Consider the following 15,697-nt stretch of genomic DNA (forward strand, 5'->3'; position numbering starts at 1 on the left):
GTATGTTAGTAATTTCACATTTAAAAGGATCTACAACCCAATTCACAGTTTGTACATCTAGATCTGAAAAGTAGTCAGAGAACCGCTCTCAGAGTTTGGTAAGATGAAATTAGAAAATTTCGCTATTACCCAAAAAAAAATCATTTTTACCCCATTTTGGGTAATTTACCCCGGTTCCCCGACCGCTGGTGTAGAAGAACAACCATGATTGATTTGTCAATAATTTTTTGCGACCCTTACACTTTTGAGAATCACTGGTCTACATGATATTTTGACTAAATAATAACAGACAAAACAAAGGAAATTTGAATTTATCTAAAAGTATTAAGTAATGTGAGTTGAATGATTGCAACGTATGTAGTTTAAATTAATTACTTGTATATATCTTTACTGATAAAAAAAACACTTTAATTTGTTAAGTAAGGAAAACTAACGTAAATCATGTCGTCACTGCATAGTAAAACACTTATGTTATTGGTTTAATTACATATGTTATAAGTATACTTACATGGTCCAAACAGGCGTTGCATTAATCTAAATTTGTGGTTAATAAAATGGAAGTGATAATGAAACGATATGCGTTAGGCAAAATTTGTTTTTAATACATCATCATGAGTGTTAAACTAAAAAAATAAAATAAAAACATAATCATTATTCGATAAGAAATAGAATTAAAAGTACAAAAATAATAATCATTGGCAAATATATAATACATATAGTATAATAAATATAATTGTTTGTTTGTTGTTTTTTTCTTTCGCTTTCTTTTGTTTATCCGAGAACAAGAATTAATGGTAATTACACGATCTCACTAACGAAATTCGATTCTTAAATTTGTATGTAGTGCCTCAGTTTATCTTTGTGCTCACACCTCAATCGTCCCGAATTTACACACACGTAAATCCAAAAAAGATGTACAAAGAAAACTATTGACTAGAATTGGTTATTTATATCTTACTTTTGTTTTGTCTGTTATTAATACATATTGTTGTTGAATTTTTTTTGGTGTGTTTATCAAGAACATTAATTCATCGTTTTGGTTTTTTCTTTGATTCCATCAGCATCTTCAAGATTGCACATACTGCACACCTCTTTGCTGGTCTCGAGGTACGTCTCGCTCATGGCCTTGTGAGTCATATCCATAAGCTTCTCAAGGTCCTCCGTTGTCATGCCTTCCGTGGAAATCGGCGCGAGCGTTGTTATAATCACTTTCCCTGCGGCAAAAAAAAAACAACAACGACAACTGTGAGTAACGGTTTTTCACGTTAAATCCCATGAATTCTTTCTACCTGTATCGAAGCGTTTGTTCTTTTCGTCCAGGAAGTAATACCTGCTGTAGACGACTGGGAGGATGGGCAATTGCGCTGCGATGGCGAGATGGAATGCGCCCTTCTTGAATCCGTGGATTTCGCCGGTGTTGTGCCTCGTTCCTTCCGGAAACACCCACAGCTTTATCTGCAACACGCGCACACCAATTATCACCGATATTTCCATAAGCATAGAAATGTCGGCTAAACAAATTCTGAATACTTTCATAATCATTTTCTTGCGTCCTTAAGAAGATAAGATAAAATAGCTTAATATACAATAGTTTAATATAAATGAACGTCTCTGCAAAGACCCAATTAAAAGAAAACAAATATTACCATTCTGATCAAAATCCCGACATTTTTAAATTCAGATCGAATGCATTCTTAGTGTGAAGAGACAACGAAGGGACGTCAAAAGAGAAAATAGAATATTCTCTCGGTTATAAATGACAGATAAAATAGAACAACCATGAATTATATTCGCGAAATAGTTCACATTGTTTTTTATAAAATAAAATTCATTTAAGTTTTTGTTCTCAATTCACAATTGTATACCTTATGTATGTATATTATCATTCAAACAATTCTACGCTCGATTCTTTATATTTCTAGTATACAACCTAATTATACAAATAAATATGGTGCATTGACAAAGTTGAATGCGTTCTCCGCATTAGAGAGAAAGGATTGCCAAAATCCACTAAAATGTTCGGGATTTTGGTACTGTTGGTATTTTCAATGTCGGGATTATGGTTGTCGAGATTTTCACTATGTTGGGATTTCAAATGTTTGATTGTCGGGATTTCGCTATAGACTCTTATAAAACAATCGCAAGAAACAAGTATTATTAAACACTTAAAACCAGCTTATATAAAATCACAATCTTGTCAAAAATTAATAATGTACAATCTTTACAAATTCTCAGTTTTATCATAATTTCTGTATGTTCTCTCATTTTTAATATAATTCTAATAAATAAATCGAATAAAGAAATAATCATCAACAAATTAATACATATTAATATTTCAAGATGAAAAAAATACTGATTTCGTTGATTTATATTTACTACATTTTATCAAGTTAATGTCTTAATAAGAAAAAACAACTAAGAGAATGTTTTTTTTTTACTTTGCATATATGAGAAATAATCTATAACTTTAACAATTTTTACTATATAAAAACAATCTGAATAAAATGTGTTTAAATTGTATAAAAAAAATAATATTAAAATAAAAACTTTTCTCTAAAGTGCGGCTTCAATTAGTCCGGATTCACTATTGTCCGGTTTGAAAATTATAAAAGACAACTAAATGTTAATTGACAAAAAATTAGTACACAGTTTGTCCCTTTATACAGTTAAGTCTCTTTTTGTGCGGTTTCTCTTGGAAAGTCCTTCATTGATCCGGTTTTAAACAGTCTGAATCCCGTAGTATACGATGTTTTGTTATATATTTAAAGTATAGGGATCCCTCGACTTACGAACTCCCAGACTTACGAACAAAATTCTAAAAGTTCTAATTGTCCAAACAAAAATTGATAATTTCTTTATATTTCTGGTATACAACCACACTTCAATTAGTCCGGATTCACTATTGTCCTGTTTAAAAATTATAAAAGAAAACTAAATTTTAATTGACAAAAAATTAGTACACAGTTTGTCCCTTTATACAGTTATGTCTCTTTTTGTGCGGTTTCTCTTGGAAAGTCCTTGATTGATCCGGTTTTAAACAGTCTGAATCCCGTAGTATAGGAGGTTTTGTTATATATTTAAAGTACAGGGATCCCTCGACTTACGAACTCCCGGACTTACGAACAAATTTCTCAAAGTTCTAACTGTCCAAACAAAAATTGATAATTTCTTTAATAAAATATAATATTTTTGGAAAATGTACTATCTGTTTTGTTGCAATTATTTCATTTGTCGTTTTTTATTAAATAATTGTGATGTCTTCATTGAAAAGTATTTGTAAGTATTTTGTTTATTTTAATCTATTTTTTCAAATTTATGCAGTCTGTAATACGGAATTTAACAAATATAATAGTAAAAACCATGATAAAGTGTAGTAAGATAAGTATATTTGGAATTTTTTTAAATTCCCCCGACTTACGAACAAGCCTTTGGAACGGAACTAATTCGTAAGTCGGGGGGATACCTGTATTTTTAAATGGTACTAATATTTAAATAATACCAAAATATTGTCAAATTTTAATTTTTATAAATTGTAGATCAATTCTGCAAAATAATTGAACCTCAACAATGAAAAACACTTGAAGGCCTCGTACATTTTTATATTAAGAAACGAATTTGCTAAATTCTTTGTTTTTCTTATAAACAAATTATATGAAAGTAATTGCGTTTACTTAAAATTTAATTCCTCTGTTATCTCTTAATTGAATGAAGTAAGCGTGTCTGACAAATATAAATTACAAATCAATAACGTTAATAAATAACAATATTATTTAGTAAACGTTTTTGTACTTATTAATGCATTACTTTACATAACTTTAGGTTTTCAAGTCGTGTGTATTATATAAATTATGAATGAAATTGTGCATAAATATTACAACGTCAATATTTATTTTCTCACCTATCTTAGGTAAATAAAGCTATTATCTTAAGATTAACAATTAATATTAGTATAGTGCGAGAAAAACTCTCATAAATTATGTAACAAATGTAAATTATTTAGATCAAGTTAATTTCGACAACAATATTAGCAATTAACAAAGTTATTTCTTCAATTAAAATTTGCAACATAAAATGTTATTTATAGCATTGTTATTAATTGAATGCAAATAATTAAATTATATACATTTTAAATAATAACAACGTGTTGAGTTACGCTTAAATGGAGAGTTATAATTTCGGATACTGAACCTTTTAGCATGTTTACACAGATGTGTCGGCCGACTTTATAAACGTTCAACGTTCGAATGTAAACTACACCAAACGCTACCAAAAAAAAAAACAAAACCTGATTTTAAATTCATAAACCCATATAATTTAATAAAATACTGTAGCCTTTGAATGAAATACGTTATAAGGATTCTGTCCATATATTTTCAAGATAACATCGACGTTTACTTTAATCATTCAAACAAATACCTCTATTTAATGTGTACTGAATCATGTGTATTTACTAATTGAAAACAGAAAAGCGCAGAACATACGATTATCTAATATTTAAAAAGTGCAACAATGGAGATTTATTGCATCGTTACACAACAAACAAACCCATAAAATATAAAATAGTAGGCGGAAAGACTGCAATCAATAGGATTTAGTTTATGTTTTTTTTTCATGCTCATAATAAACTTTACTGTATTATATAAATAAAGTAATGATTATTGTATTTGTGTGTTCGCAATAATAGTAATAAGGTCACCAATTAAATAAACATAAAACAAAAAGTTCTTAAAAAAAATTCTGATTGTAGTTAACTTTCTTGGCAAACTTTCAACTTTGACTTTTCAATTGGTTCCAGCAATTGATTTCACGATTTACCTGTAGTAGCTTTTATAGTAAAAACACATCTTTATAGAAAACAACTTTCACTTTGTGTGAAGTAGAGTTAACTTCTAAACAAAAAGTGAAAAATCTTTGATATTCATTACACGACTTCTTGTGTTAACTATAATTTACAGTCGAATCAATGTTCTTTTCTTGCATATAATAACAGTTCTTAATATAATGTTAAAAACTTAATGATTGTTATTAATAAATATATTTTGTAATGGTAACATTACAGATCGATTCGTGATTTCAAATCCAACTGAAATTGATATGTGCGACTAAACACTTGTCGATCGAGCATTTAGAAAGTAAATAAAGGAAGAATACGAAGTTCAAGAAGACTAAAAGCTCCCTAAAATCAATGCCGGAAATGTCGATTAGATAAGGCTTTAAGAGATTTATCTTTGTGTAGTGGAAAGAAGACATTAGAAGCAACTAAAAGCATTTAAGGAGACATAATATAATAACAGCATTTTCATGTTTTTAACGAGACAAAACGTCTTTATGTTTCATGCAGAAACCATACTAATTAGGGTAAAAAGTCTAACAATTATGATTTAATTAATAGACAGAGTTTATTTCGTTTATTACGGAATCTCTTGTTATTTAATGTTTCTTACAAAAACAAGAAAAAAGTAAAAAGATCTTAGTAGATATTATCTTGAAATATATTTCTGTCTTTGTTGTTTAAATTCAATTGGACCGTATAAATATTCATTTGAAACGTATTACGTGAGAATAATCCCTTTATGCATATGCATGCCTACGAAATTTGAATATTGTAATTTCATTTTTGAAAGAAACTCCACGTTTAATGAAACCGCTCACGTAATTGGGTCGGTAACTCGGGGTAACTCGATGAAAACGTAAGTGTAAACAAGAGCAAAATATAATTGGCAGTTCTAAAATACCTTTTTTCTCTTGATCAGCTCACCGGCTTCGTTCATAGCCTCCTTGGCTTTATTGGAATTCATCCTGTCTATGAATATGAGACCGCAGAGCCATGAGGCAAGGCCGAAGGGCCAGATGTAGAAAAGCTCCTTCTTTGCAACCACCGTGCATTTGTCCATTATCGGCCACATATCGTACATTCCTGTAAAATGTAACAATATGTTTTTATTTGCATAGGGGGTTGTGAAAAAATTTAATTTACCTAGAACATCTAGGGAGCTTTGGTGGTTCGCCACAATGACACAAGCCCTCTCCTTCTCCAGATGCTCCTTCCCACGAAGTATCCATTTCAGCCCCAGCAGCGGCGAAACGTTCTTACAAATATATGAGCTTATTCTGTTGAAACAAACGAACATTCAAGATCTATGCACTTTTAGAAGAAAAAAAATAAACGAACTTACACTAAGTTGCGGACGTTCTTCGGTCTGAACGCAAAGATCGGAATGAAGAGTACTGCGAAGAACGAGACGACGACATAGTACGAGATGAACTTTACGTAGAACCTGAAGCTCTGGCTGGACTCGTACAGGAAGGGTAGCGCCAGGCAGCAGATGGCCATCAATAGTTCAACGTACATAGGATTCATGTTGTTGCTAAACTTGATTTTCTCTCTATACGATTATTTTCTTCCTCCCTGATCCTGATTCTTCGATCACCAAAAATGTTCAATGTTTTAAAACTAAGTTTCACTGTTTAATACTTAATGCGATTCTTCGGGCTGGTACGCCTTTTGCGTTTATTTATAGTGGGCGGCTGTTGGATGTGTTGAATTGATTTTCTCGACTACTACTACCCCCGCACCCGAATTTCGCCGCTCGTCTCGGGATGCGAAACCGATGGATTGATGCTTCACATTTGAATGTGCCGCCAAATGAAAGCAACAATTGTACATGGGAACAAGAAGCGCAAAGCTCCCGTCAAACGTGTGTGCGAGTGTTTTTCTTACAACAATTGAGAACGAACGGCCTCCGACGATAACAACGTCGTGCTTTGTAATGCAGACGAGATGCAAGAGTGTGCGTGCGTTCTGTACTCCAGCCGAACGGCAACGAATCGCGCACCGTCTGCATTCGGTTCGTAAACAAAAGTTGCAACTGTCATAAGGACTCTTTGACAGCTGTCACGGCAGTTGGTTGGGATCATCATAGGGGGTGTTTCGTTTCATCTGAGCCGATAAATTGAACTTCCTGAAATCGGTTGATGTTATTTGTTGTCTTTCAGAAGCACCAGGTGGCGCCTTCATAATATTTCAATTGTATTCCTGAAAATGCACGTGGTTTATGCTTAATCTTTGTAAAATTTTCAGATCCGTCTTTAGTTATTTTAAATCCTTAACAGTAATATTACTAATTCTATTACTTAAGACCTTTTTTACTAATAAACATCAAACGCCAATGACTTTAAAACTAAAAAAACTAAATTATCAGTATAATAAACATATTTTCTATAAAATCGTCTATTATCATATCTAAAAACTTTTTTTAAATTTACTTTTTACTTTACTTGATAAAATATTTTCAATTTTTCAAAAAGTTCTTTGTTTTATTCCTGTATAGGCGATAAGTTTAGAGATATTTGGTAATAAATATTTGAACTTTAAAATGTATATTTCTTCCAAAATATTTGACATTCTTCGTTCAAACAGTCACTGGACGAAATAAAAAGATGTTTTAATCTAAGTAGTTAATTGCTTTTGATAAAATATTTTTAATTTTTCCAAAAATTCTTAATTTTATTTCATTAAACTTGATAATTTTAGAGATATTGTATCAATAATTAGTAAATATGTGATAACTTTAAAATAGATTATTTTTTAAATATTTATGCCACCCTCTCAGTTTTAGTTTGATGAGATTACAAGGTATATTTTCTAAATAATTTTCAATAAAATACTGTTAAAATATATTTTAGTCATAAAACACACATATATATTGTTTCACATTTATTAACCGTCAGTTGAATATATGCTTTGACAAATTTATCAATTTTTTAAAATAATNNNTTTTCACAGTTTTTCTTCTTTGTAATATTTATTACTATTGAAGTTGAGCTTTATGAAACTAAAGTAATTGATATTGGACATTTTGAACTTTATTGAATACTAATAAATTATTAACTGTCAGTTGACAAATTTCTGAAATTTTTGTAACAATTTTATAATAAATTTCATAATCAATATTTTTTGTTTTTTCAATTTTTCTTCTTTGTAATATTTATTAATATTGAAGTGGAGCTTTATGAAACTAATAGTAATTTATATTGGACATTTTGAGCTTTATTGAATACTTATAAATGACAGTTAATAAGTTGACAAATTTCTGAAATTTTTTAAACAATTTTATAACAAATTTCATAATCAACATTTTTTGTTTTTTCAGTTTTTCTTCTTTGTAATATTTATTACTGTTGAAGTTGAGTTGTATGAAAATAATACTAGTTGATATTGGTTTATTTTGAACTTTTTTGAATATTTATAAACTATTTTATTAACTGTCAGTTAACAAATTTATGAATTTTCTGAAATAATTTTATAACATATTTCATAAACAATATTTTCTGTTTTTTGTTTCAGTTTTTCTTCTTTGTAATATTTATTAATATATATAGTAATTTATATTGGACATTTTGAGCTTTATTGAATACTTATAAATTATTAACTGTCAGTTGACAAATTTCTGAATTTTTTTAATCAATTTCATAACAAATTTCATAATCAACATTTTTTGTTTATTCAGTTTTTCTTCTTTGTAATATTTATTACTGTTGAAGTTGAGCTGTATAAAAATAATACTAGTTGATATTGGTTTATTTTGAACTTTTTTGAATATTTATAGAATATTTCATTAACTGTCAGTTAACAAATTTATGAATTTTGTGACATAATTTTATAACAAATTTCATAATCAATATTTTCTGTTTTTTTCAGTTTTTCTTCTTTGTAATATTTATTAATATTGAAGTTGAGCTTTATGAAACTAATAGTAATTGATATTGGACATTTTGAACTTTATTGAATACTTATAAATTATTAACTGTCAGTTGACAAATTTATGACATTTTTGAAACATTTTTATAACAAATTTCATAATCAATTTTTTTTTCAGTTTTTCTTCTTTGTAATATTTATTACTGTTGAAGTTGTCAGTTGACAAATTTATGAATTTTCTGACACAATTTTATAACAAATTTCATAATCAATATTTTTTGTTTTTTTTCAGTTTTTCTTCTTTGTAATATTTATTAATATTGAAGTTGAGCTTTATGAAACTAATAGTAAATGATATTGGACATTTTTAACTTTATTGAATACTTATAAATTATTAACTATCAGTTGACAAATTTCTGAAACAATTTTATAACAAATTTCATAATCAATATTTTTTGTTTTTTTTTTTCAGTTTCCTTCTTTGTAATATTTATTACTGTTGAAGTTGAGCTATATGAAAATAATTCTAGTTGATATTGGTTTATTTTGAACGTTTTTGAATATTTATAAACTATTTCATTAACTGTCAGTTGACAAATTTATAAATATTCTGACATAATTTTATAACAAATTTCATAATCAATATTTTCTAAATAATAATAATAATCATTTATTGGCCATACATCGATACATAAGAAGAAGAGAAAAAAAAGTACAATTTATACATAAATAAATTTTAACATACAATAAAAATATATATACTAATAGGCTGGCCAAAGGGCTAACGCAATATTTTCTATTTTTACAGTTTTTCTTCTTTGTAGTTTTTATTTGTATTGAAGTTAAGCTTCCTGAAACTACTAGTAATTGATATTTGATTTGATTATTTAAAATTTGTTTCATATTTAATAACTGTCAGTTGTGTATATTATTTGACAAATTTCTGAAATAATTTTATAACAAATTTCATAATCAATATTATCTATTTTTAGAGTTTTACCTCTTTCTTTTTCCTTTCCTTCCCACTTCCTCATTTGGCTTCAGCATTTACTTCTTTGTAATACTATCAAAATTGAGCTTCCTGAAACTAGTAGTCACTGTTATTAAAATTTTTCAGCACTAGATGGTGCTTGTGGTTCAATTCTATTCAAATACATTCCAGAAATAACAGACGAACACAAAACTGTACAATGTACATATTTAAACTCATTCATTTATAACAAAGTTCTATTTAGAATCTTAATAAAAAAAATATGTTTTTACACACATTTATATTATGGTTTATTTAATAAAAACTTTGATTATTTCCTCTTTGATAATAAAGTAAAAATATAAATAAATACTTATTAAACATTCTAAGTTATTATCAATAAACTAATAACTTGTGATGGTAAAAGGTAAAATATTTATTTTATTGAATCAATTTATATAAATTTCACTATATTTGTACTTATTATCATTCATCAAACATGAGATTATTCAGACATTAACTGTGATTTTAGTTTTTTTTTTCTCTTCAAATGGACACGATCCTTTTTCTGCCCTCTCGATTGGTGCTTATCGACCTTTATCATTTCGTGATGTTAAAACTTGTTTTTTTCTCTATTTAAAAAAAAAGCAAGAAACATTGGTTTTCTTAAATGAAAATAAATGAAACTTATATTTAATATAATCATAGGAATATCATCTTTTTGATTACAAAACGTCAAAGCAATGATTCATCCAGTTCTAATTTTAGAAATATCCATTGAGCTAACATGATTTCAATAGATATCTAATGTTTTAATAGATTCTAACTTTAAATATTATTTCATCCTAAAGATATAAATAGAATGACCAAATTTAATTATAGATTCATATTTATTAAACTATTAGCTATAAATACATCTTCTTTTCTCGACTGTGCGAACTTCATATTGTTAGATTCAAAGAAAATCTAAGTTTAACTACAGTTATCAAATGAAGCTTAAAATCAACTTTATTGTTTATGTCTGAAATAAATTGGATAAAGTTACCATTATTACCATGATTTAATAATAAAACATGTAAATATATTCAATAGTAAGTAATTATGATAATTAAGGATAATAATCTAGCAAATTAATATTTTAGTGGTAATTGCAAAAGAAAAGAACGAAATCCGTTTTAAAATTTGGGTGAAACGAGAAAGGCCTCTTATTCGCTCCTCTGGCAAATCAGCTTTCAATCTGGACCCATAATCCGTATACCTGTTGTTTTCTTCACGAACCCTCTTACCCTGGCAACCTCCCAAATGCTCAATGTTCTATGTAGCAAAGACTAACCTATTTATATCCTCACCGATAAAATGTGCTTTCATCATCACACATTTTATTTTGAATCACGTTTTACATCTTATATAAACTATAAAAATAATAATAAAATTGTTATTACAGTTTTAATATCTAGTAACATTGTTGATTCTTTCTATAGACTTCATATGAGACTCATTTGTTTTTTTTTTTGAGTTACCAACACATGTCACCCACATTCCTAGAAACCCTTGTTTAACTATCCAATAGGGTCCTGCTTTGTGTATAGACAGACCTTGGGGTCCTTCTCGGAATTCGTTTATTTCTTCCGCTTTTAAACCACGCAGTAGATGATAATATTTCCTAATCATAAGATTTTGTTACTTTAACTAACTCCAAAAAACTATTTTCTTTCACTTGCCTCATACTGACAACAATTGACATTTAGAAATGTATCATATTTCAGACAATAACATAAAAGTTATAGTCAAGTGTAAATCGGTTCCTCAAGGTAAAAACGTTTCGAAAATATTTGTAAGACTAAATTTTTTTCATGTTTATTTTACAATAATAATAAAAGATTTTGGTCATAAAATCTTTTTTTTCTATCAAATAAAAAAACAGTATCTAAATATTTAATAACCAACATAACTTAAGAATATCAGATTTTAACGGATAATCTTGTAACTAGAATCGGCCATTAAATAAATTTCTCCAATTGATTTTTATACATTTACATTGATAATTCCGAACAATTTCATTAACATATTGTTTTTGGAATATCCTTTTATTTACGCATTATTTTTAATATATTAAACCACTTTGTTATACGCCAAATTGCTTAAATTAGAAGGTTAAAATTTAAACGTCAAATTACGTCATTTGAAAAAACAAGTTGATTCTGATATATTGATTACAACAGCAATCCTCAATCGGTGCTCCAACAAGTACACAAACGGGTATTTCTATATATCCTGGTGCTCTTCATTGAAAACACATCAAAATATGTATTTACTAAGAATCAATATAGGTGACAGCTGATAGATTTCATAAATGGATGAAATCTATTGTCTGTCAAATAATAATAATAATAAAACAACTTTTATTTTGTTATGTATTTCTTTTATTTTTACACACATTACAAACAATAAATATATACACTAAACGAATTTAATTCAAGAAAAATGTATGACCTTCTTTTCATCCTTTGATTGATCAAGAATATAGAATACTAGTTCATCAATTCCTGATCCTTCCTATACAAATTTGGTCAAAAAAATCATGTTTCCTCTTTTATTTCTATGTACCATCTTGGTGTTCAAAAATTACTCTCTTCAAGTTGTTTTATTGGTTCTTTTTACAATAGTTTCAGAATTTATTATTTCTGCTTGTTTCTCTTTTCCTTTAATTTACTTATTGTATCTGAATCCTCTATTATCCTCTAATTACCCTATTCACTATAGGGTTGTCCCCAAGTACATCTCATCTGTTAATTTTGTTATACAAAAACAAGCCGTAATGTCCCCAACCGTCGCATTATTATACTGCTGCAATAGAAACATGAAACTTTCGTAAAATACGAATTACATTAATTTGGTAGAAGAGAAGATATCTGTGTTATCGTAATAAAGTGTTTTACCTTTCATGATTTTCAGTCAAAGTTTTGATCAAACTCTGAAACCTCTTCAGTGTTAGTTGGGGACCCATAGTCAGAAAGCGGGTGTTTTCACATTTTTTCTCGGATGTGAACAAACTCTCAAAATTTTCCTCTCTATTCATGCATTCAGGGTCCCATTTCATATTTATGCTCAGGGCCTCAAATTCCAAAGTTTTTATATGACATTTACTAACTAGATTTACATCTTTTGTTTTAATATTTATTTAAAAATAACTTTAAAGAATGAGACATTAAAATTCTCTTTACTATAAACTTTTCGAGGAAATCACCTATTTAGAATGCTTAGATTTCTATCTTATCGACTACGACAAATTCAATGGATTTTTATTTGATTTTGGTTAACTTGTATCACCTTCGTATCGACTATTTGTTTCATATTAATACAAATATTTCTCGAGTATACAATCAAATTTTGTAAAAATTACTTTCTCAGTTTACTTCATTTCCTTTAATATTTGTTTAAACATTAATTTTGCAGAATTTTAAGACTGTCCACATCTATTATATTAAGTCACAACCTGAGCACCTTCCATTCAAATCTTTGATGGCTTTTCTGCGAAGTAAGTTACAGGGTGATTTAAACGTGAAATTTTCAGTCTCTGAACAATTTTTTTGTCTAAAATCGACCCTTTTCACTTAGTTTATCTTATACATCTTTGTACATTTTTAAGTAGCCTATAATGTTTTCGTTAACTACTTTTATATAATTATAAATTCTATATTTAGTTTGAATTATACTTTTATAAGTAATTTGCACTTGTTAATAATATAAATATCTAACATTAAAGTTTTGTTTTTACAAATACTTCAAAACAAATTACTTTATAATATTACATCTATACTTTCTATTAACAAATTGAAGTATTTTACACAAGTAAAATTCTAAAGAAATTTCTTCAAAATGGAAAAAGATTTTTCTTATGTTATATGTGAATAGTGGTGAATGTGTCTGACAACTGTAATAAATTATCGTTCTATATGACAAAGCACATTAGTTGCAAATGCTGTCTGTCTGCGTTCGAAGTCTAGCAAACGTCGATCCTTGCCACCCGGTGCCTAAAACTTTTATGATTGTTTGAAATGTAAAAGAAACACAATATGCTGAGACCGCAAATATATTATTTCTGATGTACCGTTAATATATTAATATTTATTATGTATTTTTTTAATTTATATAATATCGTGAAATAATAAAATTTTGGTATATTAAAAAAATAATAATATGTATGAGACATTTCGTTTCGTTTTTAATAAAGACGAATGCGTCTGACAACTGTCACAGTCTACATAAATTGTGTCTGGGATAAAGTTCAGGGATTCTTCCCTACCTCCTCCCGTCGTCGTAAACTCTTCTGTTGTTCCAATCAATAAACTTGTGTATATAAGCCTTTAACATTCCATTATAGATATGTAACAATACAAAATATGTTTAATATTATGTCATTTATATCTAATATCGATTCGAGTAAAAGTGATTGACAACTGTCATTGTAAACGACGTTTGAATTTTTCTATAGAAGTTTAAATTGTTTGCCTAGGACAATATTTAATTACTAATACAAGACAGCAATAGAAAACGTTAATATTATCTCGTTGTAGTTACATGATATTTAATTTCAATAATTGAAAGTTTGTGAAGTTTTCCGTGATTTGTCGATGTATCTGACAATTCAAATAAACTGTCACTAATCACGAACTAATTGATAAAACAAGATTTTACATAATGGGTGACAAATGTAAAAAAATATATATTTTTTTTAGATATTTTGAATAAATCTCAGAAAATATATATCTCTCAAACATTGGATTAATAAAACTGTAAAAATATATTCTCTTCGTATGAAAATGAACTGTCATGATACATGATATACTCTCTTGAAGCAAGCTTACAAAAGCTAGTTATCTAAAATTTAGAAATAAAATAACAATCATAATATGATACTCAATGTAACAATTTATATCAATATGATTTATATGATATATTATATAAAACTAAAGATTAAAAAATAATAAGAGCAAGTTTATAAAAAACTTAAAATTTGTAGTAGTAACATTCCTAAAATGATACATATGTCTTGAATTGACAAATCAAATAACCTGTTATATTACTTGATATATAATTACTATCATGAAGCAAACTTAGATAAGCTAGTTATCTCAAATTTAGTAGTAATAAATGATACTCAAACATAACAATATATATATCATATATATTTGAACTTAGAAGTTATAAAACTAATTACAAGATGATGGGAGCTAGTTTAGATAAACTAGTGGTCTCAAACTTAGAATTGTCAATTGTAATAATCATAAAATGATACATATAAACTATCAAAATACAATCTTTCTTTTAATTGTATTTGACAAATAAGATAAATTGTTGTTGTTTATGATATATAACTGCTATCTTTAATCATGGTATCAGAAACTTCGAATTGATATAACTTAAAAATACAAATGAAATCTAAGCCGCGTCGTGTTTCTGAGAAAGTTAATGCTCTGGGATACTTGTGTAACGTGTACATATATCATGCAAAGAAATGAGTCCCACGATGAATCGCCTGCAATTAGTTTCATTCAATGAAGCCACCTATATCCGCCGGGAGCACTAGATACAAGGATCGCATCCTGTGCGCGTTGCGAGCGAGAGCGGCGACTCCAATTTATATTTAGCCAGACGAACTCGCTGGATGATAGGTACATTGAGTTACATGGTACATGGATGGCGTCCTGTGAGAATTTCCTTTAATTGTCAGAAGTGACAGGTATCAGGAGACGTGGTCAGATGGCGTTGCTGGTCCAGGATCGGGAGGTTACGGTGCAAGGACCAGGGCAGCGGCTCGGTCGGCTCCGGTGATCTCGCGCGTGTGTGTGTGTGATTGCGTGCATGTGTGCGCGTGCACGTATACGTTCATGCACATAGGCGAACGTGTGTACGTGTACGTATATGAGAGCGCGCGCGCGTGTGTATGTGTGTCTGTGGAAGTGGCGGCCATTTGTGAAAATGGCGACGGCGATGAGAGTTTAGGAATCGTAACGCGAATGTTA

General features: G+C 28.6%; 1 protein-coding gene across 1 annotated transcript; it reads right to left on the reverse strand.

The window, feature by feature from the left end:
- Positions 1–715: 715 nt before the first annotated feature.
- On the reverse strand, positions 716–6,881 carry LOC108566451 (1-acyl-sn-glycerol-3-phosphate acyltransferase alpha). Its single transcript, XM_017926328.1, has 5 exons — positions 6,177–6,881; positions 5,978–6,111; positions 5,736–5,917; positions 1,290–1,455; positions 716–1,214 (listed from the first exon to the last, which is right to left on the reverse strand). The coding sequence occupies exons 1-5, from the start codon at positions 6,359–6,361 to the stop codon at positions 1,024–1,026; spliced, it is 858 nt and encodes a 285-aa protein (XP_017781817.1). The 5' UTR covers positions 6,362–6,881; the 3' UTR covers positions 716–1,023.
- Between the last annotated feature and the right edge of the window lie 8,816 nt (positions 6,882–15,697).

This window comes from Nicrophorus vespilloides, unplaced genomic scaffold (assembly GCF_001412225.1).
Source record: "Nicrophorus vespilloides isolate i.1.1-1 unplaced genomic scaffold, Nicve_v1.0, whole genome shotgun sequence".
In the NCBI taxonomy this organism is placed as follows: Eukaryota; Metazoa; Arthropoda; class Insecta; order Coleoptera; family Silphidae; genus Nicrophorus; species Nicrophorus vespilloides.